The sequence below is a fragment of the Dichotomopilus funicola genome (genome assembly GCF_033296635.1).
Source record: "Dichotomopilus funicola strain CBS 141.50 unplaced genomic scaffold C8A04scaffold_2, whole genome shotgun sequence".
Taxonomy (NCBI): domain Eukaryota; kingdom Fungi; phylum Ascomycota; class Sordariomycetes; order Sordariales; family Chaetomiaceae; genus Dichotomopilus; species Dichotomopilus funicola.
Genome location: NW_026944023.1, coordinates 583052 through 608188, shown reverse-complemented (window position 1 = coordinate 608188; position 25137 = coordinate 583052). Strand labels below are relative to the sequence as shown.

General features: G+C 53.4%; 7 protein-coding genes across 7 annotated transcripts; 3 read left to right on the top strand and 4 right to left on the bottom strand.

Moving 5' to 3' along the window:
- Positions 1–365: 365 nt before the first annotated feature.
- On the bottom strand, positions 366–3319 carry C8A04DRAFT_24312 (uncharacterized protein; the record flags this gene model as incomplete). The annotated part of the gene is made up of 3 exons (XM_062779083.1): positions 366–2125; positions 2186–2982; positions 3048–3319. 3 exons carry the CDS (start codon positions 3317–3319, stop codon positions 366–368), a joined length of 2829 nt encoding a protein of 942 aa, XP_062641132.1.
- Positions 3320–3679: 360 nt separating this feature from the next.
- C8A04DRAFT_24311 (8 kDa subunit-domain-containing protein) lies at positions 3680–4108 on the top strand (the record flags this gene model as incomplete). Its single annotated transcript, XM_062779082.1, has 4 exons — positions 3680–3715; positions 3770–3831; positions 3889–3975; positions 4048–4108. The coding sequence occupies 4 exons, from the start codon at positions 3680–3682 to the stop codon at positions 4106–4108; spliced, it is 246 nt and encodes an 81-aa protein (XP_062641131.1).
- A 3387-nt stretch (positions 4109–7495) lies between these two features.
- On the top strand, positions 7496–10068 carry C8A04DRAFT_8874 (uncharacterized protein; the record flags this gene model as incomplete). Its single annotated transcript, XM_062785274.1, has 7 exons — positions 7496–7623; positions 7698–7890; positions 7949–8047; positions 8114–8209; positions 8279–8435; positions 8502–8904; positions 8985–10068. 7 exons carry the CDS (start codon positions 7496–7498, stop codon positions 10066–10068), a joined length of 2160 nt encoding a protein of 719 aa, XP_062641130.1.
- Positions 10069–11419: 1351 nt separating this feature from the next.
- Positions 11420–12595, bottom strand: C8A04DRAFT_24309 (S-adenosylmethionine-dependent methyltransferase; the record flags this gene model as incomplete). The annotated part of the gene is made up of 3 exons (XM_062779081.1): positions 11420–11722; positions 11783–12225; positions 12301–12595. 3 exons carry the CDS (start codon positions 12593–12595, stop codon positions 11420–11422), a joined length of 1041 nt encoding a protein of 346 aa, XP_062641129.1.
- Positions 12596–13728: 1133 nt separating this feature from the next.
- On the bottom strand, positions 13729–14620 carry C8A04DRAFT_24308 (uncharacterized protein; the record flags this gene model as incomplete). Its single annotated transcript, XM_062779080.1, has 2 exons — positions 13729–13811; positions 13879–14620. 2 exons carry the CDS (start codon positions 14618–14620, stop codon positions 13729–13731), a joined length of 825 nt encoding a protein of 274 aa, XP_062641128.1.
- Positions 14621–20080: 5460 nt separating this feature from the next.
- C8A04DRAFT_8885 (uncharacterized protein) lies at positions 20081–22605 on the top strand (the record flags this gene model as incomplete). The annotated part of the gene is made up of 3 exons (XM_062785279.1): positions 20081–20251; positions 20483–20853; positions 20907–22605. The coding sequence occupies 3 exons, from the start codon at positions 20081–20083 to the stop codon at positions 22603–22605; spliced, it is 2241 nt and encodes a 746-aa protein (XP_062641127.1).
- Positions 22606–23680: 1075 nt separating this feature from the next.
- On the bottom strand, positions 23681–24433 carry C8A04DRAFT_33876 (dynein light chain type 1-domain-containing protein; the record flags this gene model as incomplete). The annotated part of the gene is made up of 7 exons (XM_062782639.1): positions 23681–23745; positions 23819–23888; positions 23944–23970; positions 24053–24087; positions 24161–24194; positions 24261–24283; positions 24370–24433. The coding sequence occupies 7 exons, from the start codon at positions 24431–24433 to the stop codon at positions 23681–23683; spliced, it is 318 nt and encodes a 105-aa protein (XP_062641126.1).
- Between the last annotated feature and the right edge of the window lie 704 nt (positions 24434–25137).

The window sequence follows — 25137 nt, the reverse complement described above, 5'->3', positions numbered from 1 at the left end:
GGGGGTCGAAAGCCAATCATGGGCACTACCGTTGCGAACGAAGCTTGTCCCGGCCCCGAATTCGGCCCCCGCCTTACCGGGAATTCTAATCCGTTTAGAACCGGCATATGTCCTTTGTTCTTCCAAAACGCGGCGTTGGGGCCGCATAATCTAGAGTGTGGCCAGGACCCAGGCGCCGAGTTGACGACTTGCCGGTCTCTGTTCGCCTCAGGCTTGTTTTAGAGCGCCCGCATTATACCGACCTACGGGGCACACTACCAAGTGGGATGCCCACCACTTGCCTGCCAGTGTGGTACCGCCATGATACGAATTGGCGAGGTGTGAATCTGTGCAGCTTTGGGAAATCCGGTTGTGTTTGGCGACTCCTAGGGGCTGATAGGCTTCGTTGACAACAACCCGGCCACCTGATAGAAAACATCTTCAATCGGCGGCATGGCGAAAGCTGGCGCGGCATTGAAAATCATGGCGAGATGTTGGGGCGCTACGACCGCAGCATGCGTGTCATCTTCATCCACCATCTCCACATCTTGATCCTCGTCTCCCATTTCCTCGTCGCTGGCTTCGGCTTCCTGCACCTCGTCGCCGACGGCATCATTGTCTACTCCCAAATCCGATAAAGCCTGGAGCATCGGCGCTTGCTCTGGCCCCTCCGTTACAGACCAGATTTGAGCGGTGGAGTCAACGACAATGAAACCGGAGGACGATGGTGCAGCACAAATAGAGGTGATCAGATGGGGGAACGTTTGAACTAGCTGGGGCTCGTCCTCATCGAGTTTGAGGATAACGAGCTCCGATTTAGCCCCTTTCTTGATCTTGCTCTGTGTCTGGTCTGGGATAGGTGCAACGAGGGCGATACTGCGGGAATCGTGGTTGACCGCAAGCTGAGCGAGCCGTCTGGCAGCCGGCGATGTTTCTTTGAGAGAGTAGCTGTAGAGCAGCTCATCTGCCACAATATCGTAAACAACAAGGTCCTCCGATAGCATGATCAATGACGATCCCAGCGAGCGCAGAGCGCGAATTTCGCCCTTGTACATGTTGAAAACGAGGTCTCGAATATCACCAGTCTCGGTGTCAATGGCGACGACTAGAGCTCCCGAGGGAGGGCCGAACGCGGCAAAAAGGATTGACCCGTCTTCCGAAAACGTGACAGCACCGTTGCGGGGGGTATCCTTGGCCGTCTCAACGAAATCATCCTGCTGCTCGTGGATGGGCAAAGTGACAGTCCGGGAGCAAACCCAGCTCCGTAGTGGTTCGCCGTTGGGGCCGGTCGCTGCGAGTCCATCTCTCCTGCGCATTCGTGGGGTCCAAAATCGCACCGTGGCGTCACCTCCGATTGTGGCGAACCGGGAGGATGTCGGGTCACTGGCAAGACAAAAAATAGGCTCTGTTTGGTCGGTGTGATGCGCATCATTGATCCGAGTCACCAGCTGGAACTGGTCGGCTTCGGCTTCGGCCCCAACTTCCCAGAATTTGAGATAGATCTCACGCCTCTCCCGGGATGCCTCCTCTGGTATTTTAGATCCCGTCAAGAGTACGTCTGTGTCTCGTTCGGGAGGCTGCCATTCGTCAACCGAGGCAAGCCACTTGCCATCTCGAGAGAAGCAAAGCTGAGTTGCGGTCGGTTCCGAGATTGGCGCGCCCTCTGTGGTGATATTTGCGTCGGTGGCGCTGGTCCGCGCAATGGCATGCTTCGTGACACCGTGGAACGACGAAATGTCAAACACCTGAACAAGTGGCGTGGAGGGCGACGCACCCAACGAAGCTTGTTGCCCATTGCCGACGCAGAGAAACATTTGTGACGAAGATCGCGGGTTCACAGCAGCAACCAACGGTGTTGTAATCTCATCAGCCGGTCGCCAAATGCGTCGCACCAGTGAATCTTTGGATGGACGGTCACCCAAGACGAGCGACTGAAGGCCAGAGACGTACATGGTTGGCTTCATCTCCGCAGTTGATAGGATCATGGTGGAATTGTCGTCCAAATGGATGGCATACGAGGACCCTAGAGGCGACACAACAATGTTCTCGATGGCTGCTGACAGGTATGGGAGGAAATCCATCCTCCCGGTATCTACTTGCCAGAGCACAAGAACGGTTTCGTAGCCCCCGGAGATGAAGTAGTTGCCTAATAAGGGTGTCAGTCAGCGATTACAAGCGATTCTTCTTATTTTTGGATGGCGCTTACCGTCCTGAGACCATTTGACACTGTGAACAGCTCGACGGTGCCAATGGTGCTTCTTTGGCTGTATCATGCCCACCTTCAAGGCACCAACATCATCTTGCGGTAGCTGGGCGAGCAAGTCGTGATACACGTAAATTGCGCCTCGAGCACAACCAATCGCAAGATCAACAGACCGGAGCTCATATCCTCCTTTCTTCGTTGCTCGAACGGTGTGCCTGACGTCCAAGGAGCTGACAATATCTGGGACGTCAAAGGAGTGGAAGCGGTACGCCAAGTCCATCAGAGAGACCACCTTTTTCCCCTTCAACTGGCCAATGTGCAACGTTTCCCTTGCCGCAGCAACGATCAGTCTCGCTCCGGCGATGGACCGCAGGAGTTGAGGGCTTTCGTCGTAAGTGTGGAGGAGTTTAGCAACCCCTGTTTCCAGGCTCTTTCTGTTGTAGGCAAATATTTGCGCCGAGGCTTTTGTGAGTCTCTGCAAGACCAGGAGAACATCTTCCGCCTTGCCGCCAAACTCGACTGTGTCCACGTCCAGGTCCAACACTTTCTTAGCCTCGATCTGAAAAGGAGCGCCCACAGCTGAGTTGGAGGCCCAATTGATACGCCAGATACGTCCGTCTGAAGTTGCGACCCAAACATAATTCGCATCGTTCTTTGACAGAACCGCGGCCACGATATGTGCCGACGCGAGTTCGTTCTCGCCGTCCGGTCTCGTCACGGGGATAGGAATCCTGCGAACCAGGAGGGAGTCGTTGGTCGAATATACTTGGAGCGACGTGTTGTATACGATGAGCAAGTGCCTAAACGAAGTACATTAGGGCCGAAATTCATTGAGTTTTACCCTTCCGTAACTTCTTTGACTAACCGTTCGTCGGGAGAAAAGATGGGATCGATATCCAGCATCCTGCCGCCCATTGGCTTGGACAACTTCCATGGTGCTATCCTTTGCTGAACTACCCCGGTGTTGGCCGACGTGGCATCTGGAATCTCGAGACCGCCGTCAAGTTGTTGCGACGTCCCTTGCTGCTGGTTGGATCTCCGGCGATGCTTCTTTTGTGACAGGGCAGGATCGTCCTTCGGCTCTCGTTTCCGTTTCAAGGACGCTGTGTCGCCGTTCACGTCCCTATTAGGCGCCATTGTGAATTCTGCCCGCGGAAGAGAGCTAGAGTAAGAGTGAGGTGAGTGGAACGGGCCAATGTTAAGATAGAAACACCCAAACCACTGAAACCTCCAGTCTCCAATTGCTTGCAGCCAGAAGAAATTTTGGCGGACATCAAAAAAAGTTACAGTGGGGCTGCATCGCTCGCGGTCGTTATCGGCGATACGCACGGGCCATTCCATCAACAAAGATTTGAGAATGGCGCGAACTTGCGATGGTCTCGTTCCGGAACCTAATTTTTGTCTTCGGCACGCAACAACTCTCCCGACCGCAACGTTTCTCAGCCATCGACACGACTCCCTTTACACCCAGTGTATCATTTTTCAATTGGCGCCAAAATGATTATTCCAATCCGCTGTTTTTCGTGCGGGAAGGTGGATTTCCCTCCCCGCAGGGTTTGTCGCGCCGCTCTGCTGACTGTTCGTTAGGTGACGGGCGACCTCTGGGAAAAGTTTGTGAAACTGATTGAGGAGGAAGGGTTAAGCGACGGGTAGGGATGACCTTTTATCTCGCTTCACGCCGACCCAGCATGCTGACGATTGAACAGCGATGCTCTCGATCAACTCGAGTGCAAGCGGTACTGCTGCCGGCGCATGGTCATGACGCATGTCGACCTGATTGAGAAGCTTCTGAAGTATGCCCCCTATCGCGCAGGATTTGAAAGCGGCACTGCTTCAAGCGGTTATTCTAACAAAGTTTCCCGCAGGTACACTCCCGATGGGCGAAACTACAAGAAGATCGAGATGCAGCAGCGCAACCAGGAGTAAAGCCAAACAAAACTCACGTGTCATGCATTTACAGGCGTTGGATTGGGCTAGCAAAGTGTCGTCGTAACAACCCGGTTTTCGTCTTAGTTTTGTTCCAGCAGCAGCAGCAGCAGCAACAAACCCCTCGCCCCGTTTTCCGAATCCGCGAAGTGCTTGGAGTGGGAATCGGGATTTTGGCCCAGCGGCCCCGACGAGATGGATTTCGAAGTGGGAAGACAGTGGGCGCAAACACGGCCGATGCCTGGAACGGCGCTTTAGCCAACCCAGACTCGATATCAAAGTGTATCACAGCACCTGCGTGGGATCCAAGCATGTCGTATGAATGCGCCAAATACCTTCACATTACTCGGGAGACCCTCAAGCCGGTATTCTTCTGGTCTCGTTTTATGCCGACGTACACACCCTTACCTGCGAGCGCACCGGTTGGCAATAGGGATGCGGGAAGAGGGGGGGTGGAGGGCAAGGAAGTGGAGGGTCTGCGGAGAAGTGTTTTAGAGCATGTTGAGAGGAACGGAATGTTGCGAATCAACGGGAACGATAACCAGCTATGTGTTGGCATGAATGGTGTATTTTCTGGATGTTAACCCACACCGCTAGGCGTCGTTCCTACCTGTGCTAGGCGCCACCCTTCAGGACTGGGAATAACCTGATGTGAGTATCAGGGCGCCTGGCCGCGAGTCACGGTACCAACAACGTGTTGATCTTCGTGCCCTGGCAAAAAGAATCGTTAAACCAACAAACGGTTCCTACTACGGAGTATCATCTCTCTTTAAGGGTGCTCCCCCAGACTAGACCAAGTTCCATATTTTGAACCGCCGATCAGAAGCATCATTGTCCGCAGGTGGACAACCGTGCTCTTGTACTTGACGATATACTTGGTATGTAGAGTGAACAGCTCGAGCAACTCCACACCACATTTCTCTCATCGCCTAGGGAAATCAAACAGCTTATGGAGGGTTAAATTGCGGCTGATGAGACTGGGTGGCGTCTACCTTTTGATAATGTCTCCCGTGAAACAAACAACCTACACTACGGTCGACATCTCCCTTGATTGATGGGAGAAGCGATCATAACTCGCTTCGCGAGCACATCGACGCAGATTCGTCCCATCCTTGTTAACCGCGTTTGCTCCCCGCTATGCCAAAATAGGACCTGAACCAAACAGTCGGGAGACCACTTGTCGTTGACTTCGAACCCTTGTCGAGCCAGCCAATCAACCCCACCCGAAAGTTCGTCCATGCGGCACGCCAACATTCGAAGCTATCGGCGTGCATCCTATTACCCTATACCCTGGTTCATGCCCTTTTCCCGTGATGTTTGCCTTCATAGCCTGAGGTTTATGTCTATTCAGCATTGCTCGTTGCCCAAACCTGCATCGAGATTTACTTTCTAAGTTTCCCTCCCCACAACCGCTTCCTTCCAATTCCAAGCCAGTTGTGACTAGCCTTAATCCCATGCACGGTGCTAAGCGCGGGTTTAGATTAACATAGCACTGTGCATCCTGCGGGACGGTGCCCGGAGATTTCGGATCCGATGAACAATTCGCGGGCGACCCTACCGTTTTCTGACTCTCGCCCGCTGCTCTTCCCGAGCTCGGCCATGTTTCCGTCCAGGTTTTGGTCTCCCAAAACAAGCAGTGCTGACTATCTGGGGAGCAGGATCAAGCCTCATTCCCGTGTCTACCAAGTCTGCCCGTTAGGGAATGTCTCAACGAGACATACTATGTACTTCCGTCTGTTTTCCCTGCCTTTATCAACTTTGTACACTACAGTTGTCCACTACCTCCACTAGTGTCAAGGTGAGATGGGATGAACTGGCTGGGGGGGGAACCAGGATGACGATCCAGGATGTTGCGAGTTGGTAGTGTAGCTCCAGAAAATGCCTACTTGCCCCCTCCCGAAATGATGGCGGACAAGGGACGGTTTGTAAATCCATGACCGCTAACTTGCGGGCAAGAGGAGCCACAAGTTGTGCTAAGCGCCGGCGCCACGACCCATGCAGCCCATCGGCAGAAGGAGGGGCTCGTCGCTGACTTCCTACTGGCCAGAGCAGAATTAACACGCATCGGTCCCTTGTCTGAATGGGCGGGAGGTCCTCTGCTCTTCTGCGACTGGACTGTCTGCCACGCCGCCGGGGCTGCTGCTGCTGCTGCTGCTCCCGCTCCGCGCGCTTTCGCGCTCTTTCATCAGAGGATCACAACGGGGCGGTCAACAACATAGCGTTAACCATCCGACAAGCACGGTCCGGGTTGCACGAGAAACGGCCCAAAAGTTCTTCGGCAAACAACAATTGTCTGGTAGTTTTCTTCCTTCGCCCGCCCGAGTCACTGTTTCTGCCCCGGTCCAAGCGCCACAGCCTCGAAAGCGAGGACCAGGGTTTGTTCCCGAGACTGTGTCGTTCATGTTGCGGCCGCGCCGTGGAAGTGCTGCTGCATGCGCTTGCAGGCTCGGTCGGTTGGTGGTGTTGTCGAAGAGTCTTGCCCCTGTTCAGGTAAGGCGCCCACTTGCCCAGGGAGGCCCTTGAGTTCCCAGTAAACCACTAGTAAGTGCGCGCCGCCGCCATCTTCTTCCCGTTTGGTTGTCGCGCTCCTCTTAAGCGCAGAGAACGTGCGTTCGTCAACCGCTCATACCAGTCACGACTCACGCACCTAGCGCTAGAATTCCCTCCGCCGAACCCCGCCGCTTTTGCCCGCGTCGACAGGTTCGCCGCCAGAAGAGAGTCGACAGTCACGCTCGTTGGCCACTTGTCGCACCCCGCTAAGCTGCGCTCCGTATTTGCTCAACAAGTCCCGCTACCGTCTGTCCGTTTTTGTTGCCGCGCTGCTCAGGCCGTTCTTGTGCCTGTCGCTATTCTTCCGCAGGACAAAGATAGGCGATACTAGCCTTCCTCGGTACAACTCGATATTCAACTTCGACGTCTCATCATCACCGAGGAAAGTCCAATCCAAGCTCCAAAGCTGTAACCTGGATCAGACTACGCGCACCCGCTTTTGGATCTCTGCAAACCCGAGAGGCATCCCTTCGCCACTCCATTCGTCGATTCGTGCTCTGCCATTCCCAGCAACAAGGCAAGGAATCATTCTTCCAAACCAACCGACCCAACTTGCAGGGCGGGGCTACCGGTTTTTGTTCAACATTTTCCCAGACCCAGGAGCAACAGACGGCCGAGACTTCCTTTCCTCCCATCCGCCTCGTCCTCCCCATCGAGTGTGATATCGTCAAATCCTCCGCCAATTTTTGCGCCCCTTTGCGAGACCTCGCTGCTGCCCAACACCGACCCGGTATTGTTGTATCATTAAGCCGGATCGGCGGAAAACACCACCACGAGCTGCAAAACTTCTTCCCGTTCTTCGACTTCGGCTTGCCCCACTACCTACGGTTGGGCGCGATGGCTCTTGAGGCACCCTTGAGGTCGTCAACGGGATCCATCGCCTCGAGGTATCTGTCGCATGCCGCAGAAATGTCGCTCTCCACGGGACCAGACTCACCGCGCTCCCTATCTTCTCAGTATATGGCGTACGAAATCACCGTCCCCGCTGCATACCTTGCGTCCCCCATTACGAACTCTAACCCCCATGTTTTTGACATAGCTCCTCCTCCGGTCCCGATTCACAATCCCTCCGTCCCAATTCCTTCGTAAGGCCAAGCTCGGCCCACTTGATGAGCCCCAGCAGTGATATCGTCGGCCCCTCTCCCGTAACGTCCAACGGGACTGAGACCACAGAAATTGAAGATGAAGCGGCCGAGAATGCCGAGCAGGAAAACGGCCATGTACGAAATTCGGTACGGTAGTGATGGATTCGATGCGCAAGATACAGTCGGCTGACCGGAATGTCGCTAGCTCATGATGCTGAGGACCAACATCCCTGACAACATCCGACGGCCACTCAGCGAAGAGGTTGTCTCAGTGATACATGCGCCCCCTGGCTTTCAGAATTGGGTATGCCCTTCATCCTCGTCATTTTAGCATGGCCGCCATACTTACCAGGGAAATCGCCGCCAGCAGTCAAGCGATGCAGCCTCGAAGTCGAACACGGCTAGCATCGCCAGCGTAGAGAGTACAAACGCAAGCAGCCCTCCACCAAGTGAACCATCAACCGTGGTATGATTTTGAACTCACAGTCCGGTCTACGCGGCCTCAACGGACTTGATGTATTGACTTTGGTTTTAGACACCCCCAAACCAACTGCCTCCGCCCGTGGTCAACACGAAGGTGAAGCCGGTAGTATTTGGGCTAGACGCGCCAACGCCACAAGCCCAAAAACTAGAAGATGTGCTTTCAGGCGACCCCTCGAAGTTACGATCAAGTACTGCCAGTAGCTTGGAGTGTAAGTCTCGTCATGTGGGTTTCGTGGAGGATGATGATCAATCTGACCACCCCCTGCTACATCTAGTGATACCCGAAAGTCATGAGCAGGACGCGGATGATGACGAGTATGATGAGGCGGACGATTTCCCGGGGCCTTCGCCTGGGCAGGATACCGAGGTCAAAGCGCTCAAGGCAGCCCTTGAGGAGTGCTGGACGCTGTGCAACACACTCGCCAACCTTAGCTCGATCCACCGAGAGCGTGTCTTCAACAGCTCGGGAACACCGGATGCCCACGAGAAAGCATGGAAGAGCTGCTGGAAGCTCTGTAAGCGACTTTATCAAAGCCGGGACGATATTTCCGAGTCTTATGGTGTCCGAACGAACCTCGACCTCTGCCGTGATTTCTGTCAATCATTGTTTGATGTACGACTGAAGAAGGATGAGACAGCCGATTCAATCCTCCGGGTGAGCTTCGAGCTGAACAACCAGTACGAACTGACTCCTCATGCCCTACTCTACTCTAAATTCTGCTTCCGTGCTCTGGGGTTTGTCTAACACATCTCTCCAGCCTCTACAGCGCACAGGACAGCCGGTCCCTCCCCGAGGCATTCAGGGAACGGACCCTAGATTTCTATATTACGCTCTGCCATCGCCTCATGAAACAACGCAGTGACCTCGCCGAAGAAACAGACTCGCTCCTCCGAGCCTGTTGGTCGTTGGCCGAGATGCTATTTAGCCTACGACAAAATCGACGAGACGGCAAAGCACCCGATGAAGAACTCCTTGGCTCAGCCGTCCAGGCATGTTGGGAACTCTGCGATATCTTCCGTGAAGGTTGGACCCAAATACGACCAGATCGGGGCACCCCACGCCCGAACCAGATCAACTTTTTCGCTGCCGGTCCACCCTTCGGCCTCCAGCCGATGGGTAGTCACTCCTCTGATGTCTCCCGGTCGAACGCTGGTAGCCGCGCTTCACTACATTCAAAACGCGAGAGCCTCCGCAGCCTCGCCGATATCGACCGGCCACGACCACACCCCGTCGTACCCGAGACACCGGTCACTGAATTCGAGGACACCCCCGTTTCGCCCGACGCCAGTCCTCAGATGCCCAACATTCTGGTTCTAGGCACTTCAACAGATTCGCGCAGCGACCGTGGCGGTGGACGCTGGTCAAGCAATGCCTCCAACTTATCGGGCTACACCCAAAGCAGTCAACATACTTCGAGCACTGCCACAACCGCCGCCACAGTGGAGGATACAAATATCACACGTGTGAAGGCGCTCATATTGAAGGCTGCGATGAACATCGGCTTCAACCGGGATGCTGCAGCAGCGAATGGTACCGCCGGTGCAGTCTCTCTACAAAATTTTGTCAAGACTCTCCCAACAGGCTCCTTCGGCTCTCTACCTAGCCACGCAACCTTGCTGCAGAGCTATAGAAACCTTATTCTTACCGACAACGCCTTCCGCGCCTCAGCCAGTCTTCCCGTCCGCGGAAAGCGATTCACGGCCGTCGAAATCGCGAAGAGCATCAGCTGGATGACCCTTCGCTCTAATCAGTACAGCTTTCTCCGAGACCTTTTCCGTCTCGTATTTGGTGTTTTGCCAGATGACGCGGAAACGAGGAAGAATTTAAGTATCGCCGTCTAAATGATCACATTACCGACACGGCGATACCCCGATCTGTGTTCTTAGTAACACAGTTCCGCCCAGAACGTATACCAAACATACTTCGAAACCATCTCCCGGTCCTTCTAGCCACCGCAGAGTAGACCGTGTCACACAAAACTCCTCGGACTCAAGCCCCGCATTGGTCCACCCCCCTTATTCAACACCGCGCGCCTCGCTTGGAACGGCTTATTGATCTTCCCAAACCTACCTACGCCGTATCCAGCATGAATAATGCTTTTCCCCTATTTCTATCTTGTCGGAGTTTATTTCTGTAGATACCCCGTCTTTGATCTCACAAATCACGTTCTTTTGTTCGATATTAGGCGCTGGGCCTGGCGAGGGGTTTTGGTTTATCAAAGCACTCTTCTTTCTGCCATGTGTTTTTTTAGTCTGGTGCAAAATACTTGGGGATAGGTTTAAATTTATGACGCTCTGGAACTCATCCTGTCACGTTGTCCCGTTTTCTCATTCCGTCAATGACCCACGGTTGGCCGATGGGGGTGGTCGGTGTAAGAATGCGCCAGGTTGGCTAGAGTTATGATGGTGGTGGGGGAAGCCTTCGTCCCGAGAATAAGAAACGTGTGTACCCGGATCGCCGGAAGGCTAGTCGTTGATGATCGGCTACAGAGCACATGAGATAGACACAAGAGACGAGGGGGGAACTAACGATAGCCTTTTCCGTTTTGTGAATCGCAGCCACTATCCAACTCATTTCACCACGTCTTTTCTTCGGTCGATTCATTGGTGGCGAGGAGGCTCTCAACCGAGTGTGATCTGCCCACTCCACCTATGATACCAGTCCCCCATTCACCCTGTACTGTACGAACAGCCATAGCCCTTTGCTTCGCGTATCCCCTTCCCATTTTCCTCTGTTTCGGGCCAGATTGGTCCCGAAACATGTATGTCTAAGACTGCTTCATGACTAAACACACAACCACCAATGCCGGTATGTACCGGTCCTCCTGGACCGGTACGCATCACGCCGACTCATGTACGAATCTACGGGGGCTCAGGGAGGCGGCGAATCCTCCTGAAAAGTGTAGAATGTGTGGAATCGGGCATGAAAGGAGGGTCTTTAACTTGTGAACACTATCCTTAGATACGTCTCGTTAATTCAAGTCCTATAGTATCACGTTTTCACCAGCCGATGTTATCGGGATAGAGAGAGGATGACGGTTCAAACCCATCATGATTATAGCAACTATCTAATGGTGCCGAAGTGTATGTCTATCATCCGGTCTATCTTTCTTCTCTAACAAGTCTACGCGTCCGGTATGTGGCATATTAGAGAACATTACCAAACCCTTAACTTTGCGCCCAGATTAAGCTCCTAAGCCCTACCTCGCCCAAAAACTCCCCACCAGAATCCGATGTTCGAGGTCTCGCTGCTGTTATCATCATCGCCCCAGTCATCTTGGCCAGCCACAACGTTCTCCTCTAGGCAGACCAGAGGGTTCTGGCTTCTAGCTAAGCTGTCCCGTAAAGTATTGAGAAGACCTTGGGTGATCTCATCCCTTTGTGGTACCATGATAAGAGCCCTTGCATCCGAGCACTTAGAAAGCTGTTCGTCGAGTGCGGCGCTGAGCAGGTCTGGGTGATCGTCGTCATACAAGGGATCCGCGACGATGATGAGCTAGCGGTGTGTCAGCAAATCTACAGGCCGCTTGGGTACGTCCCGAAAAAGATCTCTGACCTTGTAACGATTCAGCTCCCGGAACATCGCGGCGGTACCTTCCCTGCCACTACCCCATGTTAACGGAGTGGCCTCGACCTTGCCACCTCGGTCCTCCACAACCTTCTGGTTGAGAGACACATTGTACGCCAGATTAGGGATGATCTCGGGCAAGTCCGTCAGCACAACGCTAGTTCGCCAGGTGCAGGCTGCTGCGAGACCAAGAAGCCCTGTGCCAGACCCAAGCTCAAGGACTTCATGTGATGATGACATGGCGCCAAGGACAAATAGGTGTGTCAGGCACCGGGCAGCGATATCTTGGAGAAGTTGGGCGAGAGCGTACGACGAACCCCACGTCTTGAGACCCAGCGAGTCTCCAACCAGGGGTGGCTCTCGGATCGTGAGGTCGAAGGCGCCATAGTCTCGGCTTGAGAAGGGCCAACACCTTGTGATTTCGCCCATCGCTACGGCCGTCGTTAGCCCCTCTCTTCAAAGCTCAACCAATACAAGCCCGTTACGGCCGTATCGGCCAGACATACCTGTCCGACCACACCGCTCCGACATGCGCTTGCTAGCTTCTTCCCATATAACTTCTCTCTCGTCGTCGTCCCCAAGCCATCCTAAACTACTAGATATGATCGTCGATAAAAATGAGATGATCTCTCGCTTGTCGTGAGCAGTGGCGGCCTGGTCCTTCAGGATCTCGGCGCGCGAATCACGAAGGCCCCAAACCCGGGGTTCCACTCGGAGCTTTTGCAGCCGTGCAAGAAGCACCTCATAACTGGGTCTTTGCCAGAGGTGAGGAAACTCATCCTCCGCAACCGGTAGGAGCATGATACGTTGAGTAACCACAGGACGTGAATATCAAAGAAAGAGAAGTACGACCAACGGCGTTGGGGATGGGGTGGGGGGTAAAATTTTCACTGAAGAAGCCGCAAACGATTCCGGGATGTTTAACAGGAGGACATCATAGAATACGCATAAGGGAAGGGACATTTTGAGACGGGCATGATTACGGTAGGCATCGTTGCTTACATGGATAACGGAAATGCCTCCTTCCGGTTCTAGAAAGCTGGGGGGAAGCAGCCATTGGGAAAGACCATCGAGAAACACCGCCCTAGCCGCCCCCGTGTCGCTGGGAAAGCCCACGAGGGGCGCTAGGTCCGGCGGTGACCCGCTCTGTTTCGGGAGAAACTTTTTTTGGGCTACGGATGAGGGTGGTGAAGCTGATGAGTGGGGGTCGACCGTTTCGAGCAGAAGCCCTCTTGGTGGGTCGATCCTTGGCAACTGATTGGCTGGGGTCGCACGAGCCGCAATTTTTTGGGTGACTCCAAAACTATTTCGGGCTTTAGTTTGACTTCCTTTTCCTTTCTCTTTTTCTTCTCCTCGTGAAGCCTTGTCCTCTTCAACGCTGCGTTTCTATGCTACAAACGGAAAGCCTGCGAAAGTAGTGCTTTCAAAACCCCTACTGGCATATGAGAAATTCGGAGAATCCGCTTCGCTCTTTAGTTCGTCTGTCTGCGCTTTCGGGTGTTCGATGGGTTGCGGACTCTGCCGGTGACGGCTTGGCGCCACCGCGCGTCTGTAATTGGCATCAGAAAAGCAGGACCTGGGGCCGTCCTGTGGCAACACGGGTTTCGGTTCCCATGGTTCCTCTGGGAGAGCCGTTACGAAGCTTGTGCCAAACACTTGAGTGCAATACGCAGCGTGTGGCTGTGGTTTTCCCTCTATGGAAGAACCATGGCCACACAATTCGATTCCGATTATTCTGTCGAGGACAAGGCTTCACCAACTTTTTTTGCCCAGGTAAATAAACAATCCCTCAAGAAAATTCGAAGGGCAAGGATACTGCTAACGATTGTTTCCCTCCAACACTGGCAACCTCATCAGATGACACTAACCACCCCAAACCGACATGAGACTTCGAATTATTACACACTCCCATCATGACTCTCACCCGCCGGAGACTAATCGTTCAGCCCCTCTTCACCATTCGCTTCGTCATTTTCATTCCAACTCTCGGCTTGTTCGTCGACTTCATCTTCACCATCTGCCTGTCTTAGCGCACGTTTGCTTTGTGCCCCGCGGCTTGGAGAGGCTTAGGCCGGTTAACTTACAGATCCATGGATGCTTCCTTCGGTCAAGAAGACATTTCGTATCCTCGAGCTCGATCAACAGCTCCTTGCAAGCCTGCCGCTCGCTTGCCGTTCTTCCCGCGAGATCGATGAGACCGTCACAGAAAACAACGGCTTTCTTAGCCGTTCGAAGCTGGCGCTCAGCTGCGTACTTGTTTTCCCACACCCTCAACAAGGCTTTGGTATCTTTGGCAGCACCCTTCAATGCCAGTCGAATGGACATAATCCGCGTTGCCACGCCATGGAACCTGGCTCGCTCCCGTTTGTCGCCAAAAAACTGGTTCCTGATCTTGTTCCTCCAGATGGTGTCAAGGGTGTGCTCGTCGGCCCAACCCTTGAGAGGTTCAACATCGGCTTCAAAGCATTGCACAAACGTATGAAACATGTTCAGCGAAGCTGTGACCTCGTGGTAGAGATTTCGCAGAGCAGCATCGATGCCGAGGGTTTGGTACCCTGGTGCATCTGTGGCCTTATTGGTCTCGTGGTTTTTGGTGTCTGAGCCGCGATGGTGCGATAGTCGGGGGGTATAGTTTCTTGCTGTCCTGGTCCAGTAAGGCATGTTGTTGATGGGCTGGCCGTGGTCCGACAAGTCGGGATCTCGCAGGAAGATGTCTTGGCCGTTATCTGGATCGTTTTTCTGGAGAGGCTCTATACCGGCGGAGAACACCGGTGGGTATACCCCGTGGTTGAAATAGTTTGGTAGGCTGTAGTTGTAGAAGTCCATCTCAACTGGAGAGTCGTTCTCTCATCAACGGCAGTATTTGGGATTGGGCCCAACTATGGTATCGTCATGAAGATAATTGTCTAGGCAGTGAGACATACTAGAAGTCAATGGATTGTATAGTTCCTTTGCCTCTAGCAAGCAGTCTTGTAAGATAGTTTCCTTCCATTCACGTGCAGTTTATTGTTCCATGCATTGTCATTTGTGCAAACACTCCTTTAGTTTGCTGCTGTAACAATCTCAGCTTTGCAAAGCGTTGTTGTTTCTTCACCATACTTAGCTTCTCAGCAGAGAACATGGTTCAAAGCAAGTGAGCAAACATGGATGCTCCAAATAAAAATCCGTAGGTGTATGCTGAGGCAAATGGACAACTACGGCTGCAAAACAATTTGCCCGCCTTGGATGTAGAGGGTGTTTCCCACTCTATTTGTTGTTTTGCATATCTGCGTCAGTGTGACAAACCTTTGTCAAATCTGCTTCCAGAACCCGGTTCAGTTTATGAAAGACTGGTGTCGTTTCCCTACCTCAACTCACGAATGGGCGAACTCGCCATTCTTTTCTGCCGAAAAAGCTTCTAGAGTATGCAATTATATGCCAAACAATTTCATCACCTTCTTTGACACAGTACTTAGGCATGCTGCTCCTCCACTCTCATGCACAATGAAGAGTACACACCAAGGCATGATTTCTCAACAAATAGATCAAGAGGGTGAGGATGCCTAGATGCCAAACGATAAAACGGCGGGACCAGGTTGTTGTTCACCTCGGTTGGCCATCACAGGGAAACGTGGGATCCTGATTACACAACCGACACAATGCTGGTGTGGATGTGAGGTAGATGAGGTCATACGAAATACAAGGGCTGGGACGGAAGAGAGCGGTATGCCGCCTCGTTACACAATATCTCTAGGTAGTTAATTGAAGGGGAGGTGTCGTCAACAAATTACATACCTTTTTGAAACGACGTCCGTAAATACACAATCTCCAGTACATCTTTATTGGGGTAGTTTTGATTTTGGTCTTGAAAACTAGGATTAGAGCGGTTGAAACGGGTGTTGGTGCCGAAGGCTTTCTTTGGCCTTTTTAGACTAGTACTTCGTATTTCTTTGACCTTTTTAGACTAGTATTCTATCGGGGCTTTGTTGTTGAGCGGCCCGTGAGATCCTGTTTTTTTTTCCGTCTCTTTTTTCTTTTTTTCGACCCCTTGGAACAAAATCGGCAAGTGGTGCTTTTCTTTTTCTGTTTGGCCGAGTCCGGGAAAAGCGGGCGGAGTTTTCACCTTCTAGAAGCCTTCTCTCCGAGCTCCGAACCTACCCCGGCAGGATAAGCCGGCCGAATGGCGCGGCAGAACTTGCGGGCCACCTCCTTCCGGTGCAGTTAAATATGGATATTATCGATCTCGTACATGGACGGAGCACGTCCAGAGCATGCAACGTGGGTGGACGTTGTTTATTTGCAACGTACCTTGCGATGGCACGCTCTTCATGGTGGGAGTGGAGTGGGCGCTTTCGGGTCGTCGGGGTCAGGATGATCGGTGACCGTGGAAAATAAGGAGGTCGGAAACTGTCAGAGAAATGCGGCAATGCTGGGTTCGGCACGGGTTATGTTGTTCATTTGGGAATTGAGTCCATTTGAAATGCTGAGGATGTGGCTCAGCGGCGAAGTGGCCAAGTTATTTGGCTTCTGATTCCAAAGTGTAGTGCGGAATGATCATTTCTCTTGCTTCACAATGGCCGAATTCGGGGTTGAAACGGCGGTGGATGAGTCGGCTTTCTATGGATAATGTCGGGTGACGCCGTTCTTCTCCATGATATACGCATACCATGTTACGACCCGACGCATGCTTGTGGGCGCGGGGTAAATGTGGTATGCAGGTGTCGTCGGCTACATCGGACCACTCCTGCGTTGACCAATCGACTAGCGAGACAGGTCTGTTCATTTTTCTCTATTTTTGCTTTCTTTATTTTTCTTATTATCTTCCTGTTCTTTTTGTCTAGCAGCTGTTGTCCATTAAAGAGACACAGGTGTGCATTCAAAGGGAAATGGTATCTTGGGTGCGACCTTCGATGAGTTTGGGACGGCCCGACGACTACACTAAAGTGGGGTGTGCCGATGCCACTTTGGATTGGCGAATCTCACCATTGGCGCCATGCTGGTTCCCGACTCTTCAGCTGTTGACGGAACTGGAACCGGGCTGGCCCGGATCCATGTGTCGGTCACAGGAACTCTGCAGAGGATCCAAGACATGCAGGATGTGGGAGGTTTGGCATCCCGCTAAACGAAAACCTCGCCAATGGCTGCCGATATCACGCTTCTCAAGGGAGGGAGAAGTTAGGTATGTACATACATGTTGTCTTTTCTCGGGGGTGACACAGCGGGGAATGCATTGGGAAGGCATACCAACCTGGAAGGTGCCGTCTCTTTCCGGCTTGGTGGGAGTCGGGCCCTTCTTGTTCTTGATCTTAACAACTCGAAACCTACTTCTTTCGCGCAATCCCTTTGATCTGCCGACGTTTTACATCTGGTACAGAAACCGATATGATCCGCCTGTCTAGTGGCTAGCTAGGAGAATACAGAGAACCAACATGACCCGGAAGTGTGTAGGGGTCGTTTGGTACGTCAGACGAGCTTGAAAACTTCATTTCTCATGTTAATGAGTAAGCGAGCTAAGCTAGCCCTGCAAGCCCATTGCCATCGCCATCTATGAGCGTCTAAATTGTTCGAATTCGATGCAATGCGTTAACCTATAAGATGCTCTGTGGCTGCCGTGTCATTGCCGTCTCGCGAAGGCAGACGGTGTGCTGTCATTCGGTATGACGATGCAACATTCCAGGTTTGGTCACCGTGCCGCTGAAGAACATCCCAAGTTCTGCGGAATTCGGTGAGGCCGGTGGGTGTCGCCCCCGGTGTAACAGGGAGAAAGTTTGAGGATGAGAAATTTGGATTTTTTTCGGTCGGCCGTTTGAACGATGGGGTTTGTAAAGGGGTTTTTACCCACCATGAACGGAATCGAAACTTGAAAAGGACAATCGTTGTGGTTCATTGTCCTGTCTTGATTTTTTCAGGCTCTCAGAACTCGGTGTTGAGTGGGGCCGTGCCACCAGCGGCTTACTGTGTGTGAGCAAGTTACTGGTGTGGTATTGAACTTCCCTCTCGGAAAAGCCGGAGTACGGATAGGTGATGGTTGTTGAAGCACCCGGCAACAGGGCAGGATGTGCTTGAGCGATACTCGGCGCCTCTGGGTCGGAAGAACCGGTTAGAGCGATAAATCAGAATCACTCGAACATGAGGTGAAGGGCCCTGAGGAAAAGTGTGTATCTTTACACCTCGTAAGACTCGAAGCCATGGGCGAGTGCTGCGTCGGCTTTGAGTGGGAATAGGGATTCCATTCGAGGGCTGACGACAACCCATTTGAACCTGCCCGACAACAAAACGTCGATTGTTGACCTTCTTTGACACTCACTCCCACGAAGCCACCTGTTATATTCAGCTTTTACATTCTACAGTTATTATAAATAATGATCCTAATTCAATGCCGCCCAATCTCATTTCTCCCTTGTTTCGGTTCCTCTCCTTTGGTTCGACAGGTTGCAAGAAGAAACAGGGATTGACTGGCGGCCACTCAGGTACGAAAAGAGCAGGCATGGCAGTGCTTGCCAAGTGCGTCAGCCTGAGTAAGTTGTCTGCTATTTCGTCCGATTTGGAGGAGTATGGCCGTTGGAGGTGCAATAAACAATAGCGCCTCTTGTTCGGGTCAATTCTACACAGACTCAAGACGGGCTACACATGCTACAATATTCAATTCGCCGTGAAGAGGAAACCAAATAAGCGATGTCGTTGTCCTGGGAGATTTGGGGATGCCTGGTTGAGACCTGGGCGGGACAGGGAACAGCGCGGGACTGGTCCGGGTCTCGTCGTTGCTCGAGAAGGTGGAGCGCCACGCCGAGCTTCAAGGCCCACCCAAACGGAACCTAGTTTCGTTGAAAATAAATCACATTGTTAAGCGACCATCATTCTTATCACGAGGGGGCCGGCCATCACGGCCTTGATGTTTGGAGAGTGAGCAGGGCGACCGGTTTTGGCGGCTGCTGGGTGAGACTGGGCGGTCTGCCCGTTCCTGGCCCCGAAACCCAACGCAGCGGACTTCCAGCTCCACCAGTGCGAGGCGAAGGGACTCCACTAGAGAGAGGGCTTGATGGTCTGCACCTCGGTGTTGACCTTGGAGCCTCGTGAGACCTGAGTTCCGCTCCCCTGGCCGGCTCGCCTTGACGCCGGCAGAGCCTCAAAGAAGTTGTTCGCAGTCGCGGCCCAGCTCCGATCAGGTGTCGATGACTTTGCTGGCGTCGCTTGGAGATCATGGTCCGCATCGGATACATGCACAATGCTGCTCACCCGCAATCCCTGCCCCCTGTCAGGCAAAAAGAAGCAGCAGCTCAGGTCGTGCCGGTTCCTCAAGGTACCTCATAGTACTGCCACGGACCCCACCCTTTCAACCCCAACCATTTGGGCAAGTCGGAGGCCGCTACGCTCTGTTTTTAGGCCCTTGACTGAGCGCAGTGGGGCTCCCAGACCCACAAGTGACAAGCTCAGTACGTTTTCCATTCCGGGTGGGGCGCCCGACCCAAAGGACGTGTGGGGACCTGGGAATCGTGCAACCCACCCGCTCCGCCCTGTCCCATCTCTTGCTTGTCACCCTCGGTGCCTCTCTTTGGTGCACGCCCTCTTTTGCCCTCCTCTTTCTGGGAGCTCGCCTCTTCTCCCGTCTGCGCTCATTGTCCTCTCAATCTCCAGACTCAATTTTGTGCTCCTTTGGGCCAGCCTCTCGTTTCCCCCCTTTGTCCACTAACCACGAGTCTTGCGCGCTTTGTCGGTCCCCGATCTCCCGTTCTCCCGTTCCAGTGCACCACGTCAGTGCATACGTGCTCGTCGATTCGATCCTGCTTGTGCCTTTACCACATGCCTTACGCCCGCATGGTACCGAACACTAATCGAACGAGTGGCAGCCGCCTCGCCGGGGACGTCATCAGATTCAACACGTACATGATTGCTGGCTGGATTGCATGATCAAATGTTTGGAGTTTGACCAAGCTAAACCTCTCAACTTCTGTGACAACCTCCTCACTGGGCGTTTCCCCGTCATAGCGACTTCTTATTTTAAAACTATCACCACGCACCCTGCTTCTTGGTTTATCAGAGAGGCCACCGACATCCCCGACCAGAACTCCCTTAACTTGTTCGCGGACCGTCTTCCAACACGAGCGTTTCGGACATTTTGAGCTGGATCATCGCGCCTGGAGCAGGATTGTATCCGGACGGCCCTGTACTACAAATAATCGACTTTTTCGAGGGTTTAGTTGCCTTAAAGCGAGACGGAGTCCTTTCTTGCCAACCTGTGGGACGCGAGGGGAGGAGTGAGGGAGAGCTGGCGGGAACCTTACGCTCGGCGCTTCAAGCAGGTTCAGGATGGTGCTCGACTTTCCCGATGGAGGCGTCCTGCTTGAGGGCTCGGTCGGGTCTGCGGCCAAGCTCCCCGAGCAGGCGTTCGCCATTAGTTTAAGTGGAAGTGTCATTGAGGACATGATTTCCTGTGTTCAGAATGGCGGAGATATTCAATTGGCACTGGGAAGCAACCCAGTAAGTATTGAACCCCCCGCCTCTGCACCCTCTCCTATTGTACCTATTGAGCGGTGCTTCACAATAGCACCCTCAATAGAACCTTAACCAACGGGACAACGTACAACCGGCCACTTTGAGGAATTATACTTCCGCTGGTTTTCCTTTGCATATATATACTGTCTTTTTGTTTCTGGACTTTACCACTCCTTTACATGGCCTTGAACCACTCTCTAATTGCGCTATTTTCAGAAATTCCTCTTTGACGATCACGAGATTCGCATCCCTAAGACGTCCGACCCTTCCGGTTACGATCTTTTCTTGGCCAATTCTGATCGCCCATCGAGCGCAACCAAGCTACCAAACCCCACCATGTCGATCCTAAAAACCCCGAAGCAACACCAACAATATTTGAAGACCAAGGCTACCAAGGCGAGCAAACCGACACAGAGGAAGGCCCCAGCCCGAGCTCCGGCGGTAACCTCGAAAGCCGCACCGACCGTTGCCGCAGCCCGCCCCGGCTCTTCGACTAAGGATCCAGACTCTCGTGGCGGCCCTGAGGATGCTACAGCAAAGCTTAAGCGCTCGTTTGATAACTTGGCGGCGGACAAGAGGGAGAACTCGTATGAATATCTGAGCGGTCTGCTAAGCGAGTTGAGACTGACATGAGTTTTAGCGCTGTTATTGTTGGTGGTCTACCCAACCCCAAAGGGGGGAAATTCGGGCGACTGCTTGATACGCATGGCGGCCATTCGCCTCGATCATTGCCTCCCAGCCCAGCATTGAGTGGGATCGGTTCCCCGTCTCTTGCGGCTTCCGGACAAACAACACAGGATAAAGCGAAGCAGCAACGCTTCCCGCTCATGCATGAACTTGCCGTTCAAGATTTGTCCCGGGACGGCCTCCTGGCGAGATGGAATGAGGGGACGGAGGAGGAATTCAACACCGTTCTCGACAAAGTGGCGTCTTTCGACGAGGAGCTCCAGACGTGGGTTTTGAGAAAGAACTGCTGGAAAGACCTCGATATCTTTGAGTACAAGTATTCAAGCGAGGATCGTCGACAGAAGGCGATCAGCAATGCGATCAAGTGGTTCGATCGCAACCGTGTGAGCGCCTCGGACCCCTTGTGGCAGAAGCTCCTGCCCAAGAGAGATCGCGGCAAAGGTATTTGTCTGAGCAATCTACAAGTGACCCTGGCCAAGGGCCCCGTAGTTACGGCGCCGAAGCAGCGGGCCGAGACTGCCAGCGCGAGCGGCGGCGACTCGGAAAAGGATGAGTCCGGCGTACCAGTGGCGAAGGGCAAAGGTGGCGAGGCTATGTCAAGGTCTAACTCGCAAACGTCGACTGGGAAGAAGAAGTTGTCGGCATCCGAAGCGCAGGCGAAGCGACTGTTGTCTACTACGAAAAAGAAGGCTTTGCCGGCGCCGGGCTCAAAAGCTGCTTCGAAGACTTCGGCTCCCAAGCCAACGGCCAAAGCCGCACCGGCCAAAGGTGGACGGGTTCTCTCCAAAGAGTTCGTTTCCGACTCAAGCTCGAGTGACGATGAGGTACCCCTTTCGACGTCGATGGGGAAGAGCAAAGCCGCCGGAGTTTCGGCCCCGAAGCCGCCACAGAGGGTCGAGAACCCAAAACCGGCGGAGAAGCCGAAGCGAGGGGTCAAGGAGGTGACCGCAGCAAAGCCGAAACCAACCCCGGCGGCTAGGATTCCGCCGCGGGAGCGGAAGACCGAGAAGGATAAGGATACCATTCATGACCAGGTCATCGCCAAGCCGATTCGACCGCAGCCGAAACGCCCACGGGATGCTGAGGACGACGACAGCTCTAGTTCTGGCACGCCGCTGAGCAAGCGAGTAAAACCTCCCGCCAAGCCCCTTCCCGCATCCGTCAATTCAGCCAAAGCCCGCACAGCTTCCGATGCGAGCCAGAACCGAGGTGTGTCTGCGGCCAAGGCCAAGAACACGTCGCCCACAAAGTCGTCACCGCTCGCTTTGTCCCCGCCAACGAATGCGTCCGAGGTTGAGCAGGATCGTGTTGCCCGTCCCCGGGAACGGGATCGGGAGCGCGAGCGGCGCCGGGAGGTGGCCGTGCGGAGTTCTAGCAGCACCACCGACAGTAGCAGTATTGGGCTTGGTATTGCCCGGAAGCGCCCTCCGGTGGAGTCGTTGTCTGGGAGCAAGCCTAAGCGGCAGCGGCCCTCGCAAGAGACGGTCGAGTTGGCGGCCAAGTTCAGACAGTTTTACGGCCGGTATCTGCAGCTTCATCGCGATGTTGCTAGCCATGATAACCCCGATCCCGACCAGGTGACGGATTTGCTGGATATGCACCAACAGTTGAGCCGCATGAAGACGGAGATTTATGCGGCAGTGGAGGTCTGAGCATCGTTGAGGAGGAGGATGGAACGCGGGTTCCTTTGATACCACTATTCCTATTTTTGCTCTACAAGATTTATTTTCTTTCAAGTGTTTCGGAAAAAAAGGGTCCTAGAGCTTGGGAGTGAAGCAACGGGAAGGATTGAACCCCGGAGGATTAGCAGCAACAGCCTTTTTAGGGTGATGGTGTTATGACTGTTAAGTCTCAGAAGCAGTGCATTTGAAATCGCGTGGCGCTTGGCCTAGCTTCTCCCTACGTTTGGCGTCCCCCCTCCCACTTTCCGGGCGGAATTGAATTATTCTGGTGTCGGCTTATCTTCCTTTATGGTTATTTGTACTTGGTCGGTGGCGGGATCCTCACGATATTAGGGCGAATGACAAGGAGTTAGTCAAAGCCTTCTGTGACGAGTAGATGATTTGTTTTCGTGTCAATGCACAACACAAACAATACCCCTCATATGCTTATGTTACGATGTTGAATATGTGCTGTTGTCTTTCAATGGGGAACGTGGAGTTGAGCCTGTTCGAGCTTACATGTATGCCCTTAGATTCAGCACGACGTGTAATTCAGCCTGGTCCATGCGGGTTACGTTGTTGGACTTGTGTGGAAATGTGTCCATACATTGTACCTCATGTAATAGTCGTGGTCACGGGGCTTCCAAATGCGAAACGAGAGAACCAAAATCCCGGGTGTGGCAACTAGGCCTGGATGAATATAATTCGCAGAACGAAGCGGCCGGGCCGAGGGCTTATCGTAGCCCGGTCCCTACCCCTGACCATAACATACATAAATTCAATGGGAGTCTTTTGCTGTAGATCAGCCGCTGCGCCCATCGCCGCGTGGTCCTCCCCGTCGCTCGCCGAGCACGTGGCTCCCTTTTCACTATGATTCTCTCGACTTCTGGGTGCACCGTTCGGCATTGATCAGCCAGTCCCAGTTGCCCAAATACGGGACAATTATCCTCCGTCCGTTTCCTTTTTCTCGGGGCTTGCGCGCTGGGTATTAAGGCGGGCCTACGTGTGGTAGACAGCGGCCTGGGTCGCTTTACAGCTTAGAGAGAAAACGGAGGAGGCCGTTTCCCTACTGTGTCTTGAATAGTAGAATTGCGCAGTGGCCGAGGTAGAAGTAAATGAAGTGCTTCGTCTCTGTGGGCGGAGGTTGTTTGTTAGCGGCGGGCGGCTATATGTGGCTTGGGATGGAATGGAAACTGAATCCTACCGTGCGTGACAAAGCTGCCAAAGTTACGGCCCACGATGCAGTGCCAGGTGGGACCCTTCCTTTCGTCGAACTGCGGGACATGTTAGTCGAGGAACTAAATAACGTGGGGTCGGTAGGATGCATACGATGCGCTTAATGTGTTGAGCAATATCCTACATGTAACTGTCAGTACAATATACCGTCGTGGGTGGACCCGGGCTGGGAGAGGGCCGCCCGTGTCAGGGGGATACAAACCTTCTCTACAGTGAACTTTGCCATTGCTTCCTGAGCTAGTATATGGTTAGACCCATTATTCTTCCCCTTAATCCAAAGGGGGCTGGTTGAATTGCAGCTCTCACGTACCCACTTCAATAACCTCTTGTTGCATGTCGTCGGTCTGGAGTTAATTGGCGTGTTAATGGTCCGGGCTCGGCATGGGTGTGGTTCGAGATGACGGACATACCATATCGGCACTCTTGATCTGGGCTGGAGCAGTACACATCATGCACAATCAGCTGATCCTGTCCAAGACTAAGGAACTGTCCACAGGAGAGACGACATGGCTAACATACCCTCGAGCTTCTCCCGATTGACCGGGGAAGTGCTCCTGGCTCGCTTGACCTCGTCGGTAGGCATGGTGTCTTCTGGAAGCGTGGGGGCGGGCTATTCAATGGTAAGCACAAGGCCGCTGGTGGTGAGAGAACGGGCGGCAACAGAGGTCGGTAGGAAGGAAGGGGGGTTGGCGGTGATGTTTGCTCAAGATGGTCACGCCGCCATTCTCCTTGCATCGTGGGCCTTCGTTTGGGGGTCCAACATACGAGCAAACAATATCTAAGGAGGTCAGAGTAGGTACCTGGAACCGGCGATGCGAATGCGGACGGGGAAATGGGCGCTGCTGAACTGCAAGGTGTGAGAACGGTGTAAAGTGAGAGAGTCACGATGCTGTTGGGAAGATCAAGGCGACTTGATTTGTGCTTCAGTTGTTTGGGGTCGATGTTCCAGGGTCGGGATCAGCGCCGAGCGTGGCTAGCGACCGCCCCGAACGCGCTGTCACTGGATGCCCCCCTTTGATGCATTGGACAAGTACAGGTACCCACCTTGTCGTTGAAAGCCACGGTGAACTTTGGTACTCGAAACCTGACAGGGCTGTTGCTGGGAGACCCGGGGGCGATGCGCGCACGAGCTCCCGGCGTCTTGACCGATAGGATAAGAAGGCTAGTTGTGGGGCTCAGCTCTAAAATTTCTGGAAAGGAAAATGGACACCAGGAAACTACTTTGGACTCTTTTTTTCAACCTTGTTGGAAAATGCAGGCCGAGAAACCACACCAAGTCACAGAAAT